Genomic DNA, 2,642 nt, shown 5'->3' with positions numbered 1-2,642 from the left:
CAACGGTAAAAAGAAGGACCAAGCCTCTCACCCTCCTTCTTCTCTAAACCTGTTGTTTGGTCCAGCATGTAGAGTATTAGAAACTCCGTTACCGTCCCAGGGTTTCACCATTCAAACATTTTAAGTTGACTTCTTCCTATCGGTTCTAAACAGTGTGTGGGGTGGGGTGGGGTGGGGGGGCTCCTACAGGTGGCGTGAAGGGTAGAGACCTTGAGATTAGGGAAGTTTATGAAGGAGGGGGGATTCTAAAGTATCCCTGTACCTTACAAGCGATTGCTTCTAACGCGGGATGTACAGAGAACAGGAAGAGCATTCACGAAAAGAGCCAATTCTTCAGAAACCAAAGGAACAGACCTGAGATTTGTTTAAAGTAATCAACGGGTTTTATTTCCTGGAACTGAAATAGTTCAGCTCTCAACTTCCAAAGCTACAGCCAACAATTTTTCATCAGAGCCCAAGGGAAAAGGGCAGGGGTGAAGGAGACAACAGAAGGAGAAGGGCACATCTGAGAGGCTCAGGAAGAGGCTGGGAGGGGGCACTCACTTCCCTCTCTCTTCTCAGGCAGTTACATTTCAGGTCTGGTGACAATGCCGAGGGGGCCGGGGGGAGGGACGTCACAGATGGGAAACCCCAAAGCCTTAACTACAAAAAGGAAGTCATCAGACCCCAAACAGAAAGGGAACCCCCCAGCCCACCTCTGAAATGGGGTCAGCGACCGCAGGGCTGGCCGCTGACTGAAGGCATAGCACAGCCAGGGTAGTGCTTCATTGGGGGGGGGATCTTTTCATCAAAAAGATTTCCCAAGCTACGTGCCTTTTCTTTTATGCCTGCGTGACATATATGACTGTAGGGCGGCCTGGAGGCTGTGGGGAGAGGGAAAGGGGCGGCCAGGAGTCTCCGCACAACATCCCATGTAAGCCCAGAGATCGAAATGGGCACCGACGTTGCTCCCCACTGCCATCCGAAGAGCTGGGCAAAGCGAACCCTTCCCATCTCGCGCACAACTAGGAAGCTCCCAAATTATTTGATGAAAAACGACACATCCCAGAACCCCCCCAAGGGACTCAGAAAGGAGGGTGGCCCTCCCCCAGAAGCCGTCCCACTTTCGGTGAATCTGAGCAGCTGGGGTACCAGGCACGGGCGGGGCGGAGGGGACTGCCACCCACCACCACCACAGTTTGAGGATGGCCCCTTCCGGGCTCCTGGAAGCCCCCTCCCACCCCCACCTGCTCGGTATCGTCCACCCCCTCCCGCCTACCCGATTCCAACGCGGAGGCCCAGAATGCCCGGGGGAGGGAGAGAGGGGTGTCTGGAGGGGGAAACGGCCGGTCCAGGCCCCAACTGAAGCCTTGGGAAGCAGTTCCAGGCAGGGGGCGACGCGGCGGGCTCAGCTCGTCCCGGGGCGGAGAAGCCCTGACTCAGATCTCAGGGGGTGTGGGGGCACAGAGCCGGGGGCCGGGTGGCCTGCCCCTCCAGGTCAACCCCCAGGGCCGGGCGGGCGTGGGGGGGGTGGGGGTGGGGGAGGCGTCCCAGTGTGCAGGCCGTGGCCAGGTTCCCCGGTAACAGCCAGGCCGCAGCAGGAAAGGGGTGGGGGCTCTTCTTGAAACTGGTGACTACAGGCTGTCGCGCTCCCCGCCGCCCGGGGCCTGCGCCTCCGCGGCCGCGGCCTCTCCCTGCCGCTCGGGGCCCTCCGGGGTTTCCAGCTCCACGACGGGCGGCGCGGCCCCTTCGCCGGCGGCCTCCTCCTCTTCCTCCTCCTCCCGCTGCGGCTGCGGCTCCCCTTCGGGCTCGGCCTCCCTGGGCCGTTTGGGGGAGCCCTCCGGCAGCTCGGCCGCGCTCCGCTTGGGCGGCGCCGGCTCGGCCCGCTGCTCGGCCGGCTCGTCGCCGCCCGGCTGCCCCGGCTGCTCACTGCGGGCCGCCTTGTCGCCGGCGCTGGCCTCCGGCTGCGGCCCGGGCCCGTCGGCGCCGCTCTTCTCCCGGGCCAGCTGGTAGTCGGCAGCCTGGACGGTGGGGTTGTTCTCGATCTCCCACAGCCCCTCGCTGAAGCCCCTCCGCTTGTTGGGCTTGCCGAACTTCTCCTTGGCCTCCTCGTACGGGAACAGGTGCTTGGGGCCCAGGAAGGCCGTCTCGTGGGTCCCGAAGAAGAACACCTGGTAGCGGTTAGGCTCGGCCATGTGCTCGATCCGGGCCGGCCAGTGGGCGTAGCCCTTCAGCTTGGCAAACACCAGGTCGCCGCTCTTGTACTTGCGCCGGCAGTAACGCGACATGGCGGGGCTGCGGACCCGGCCTCGGCGGAGGCCCTGGCGACGCCCGGAACGCGGGCGGGTGGCGGCCGCTGGGCTGGGCTGGGCTGGGCTGGGCGCGCGCCCGCCCCCGACGGCCCCGCGCGCCCACCGACGGGCGCAACGCTCGGCGCCCAGAGGGGCTCCCCGCGGAGAGCGCGTTCCCTCCGAGGCCCGCTGTGGACGCCGCCGTCTCTGGAACGATAGAGCCCTGGCGCGGCTGTCCGGGTGGCCCGGTGACCCTCCGTCCCCCGGCCACAGAGACCGCACGCACGGCGCACAGGGTGTCGGAGGGGCCCAGAGAGCGTGCGATGGGGCCGCGCGCTGCGAACACGCGGTGACACCGCGAGCACAGATTTG

At 64.8% G+C, this 2,642-nt stretch overlaps 1 protein-coding gene across 1 annotated transcript; it reads right to left on the bottom strand.

Moving 5' to 3' along the window:
• Positions 1-1,613: 1,613 nt before the first annotated feature.
• Positions 1,614-2,267, bottom strand: HDGFL1 (HDGF like 1). The gene has a single exon (XM_036086157.2). The coding sequence runs from the start codon at positions 2,265-2,267 to the stop codon at positions 1,614-1,616; it is 654 nt and encodes a 217-aa protein (XP_035942050.1).
• Positions 2,268-2,642: the final 375 nt, after the last annotated feature.

The sequence above is a fragment of the Halichoerus grypus genome, chromosome 9 (genome assembly GCF_964656455.1).
Source record: "Halichoerus grypus chromosome 9, mHalGry1.hap1.1, whole genome shotgun sequence".
Classification (NCBI taxonomy): Eukaryota; Metazoa; Chordata; class Mammalia; order Carnivora; family Phocidae; genus Halichoerus; species Halichoerus grypus.
The sequence above is the reverse complement of the archived record's forward strand: the minus strand, read 5'-3'. Positions and strand labels throughout refer to the sequence as shown.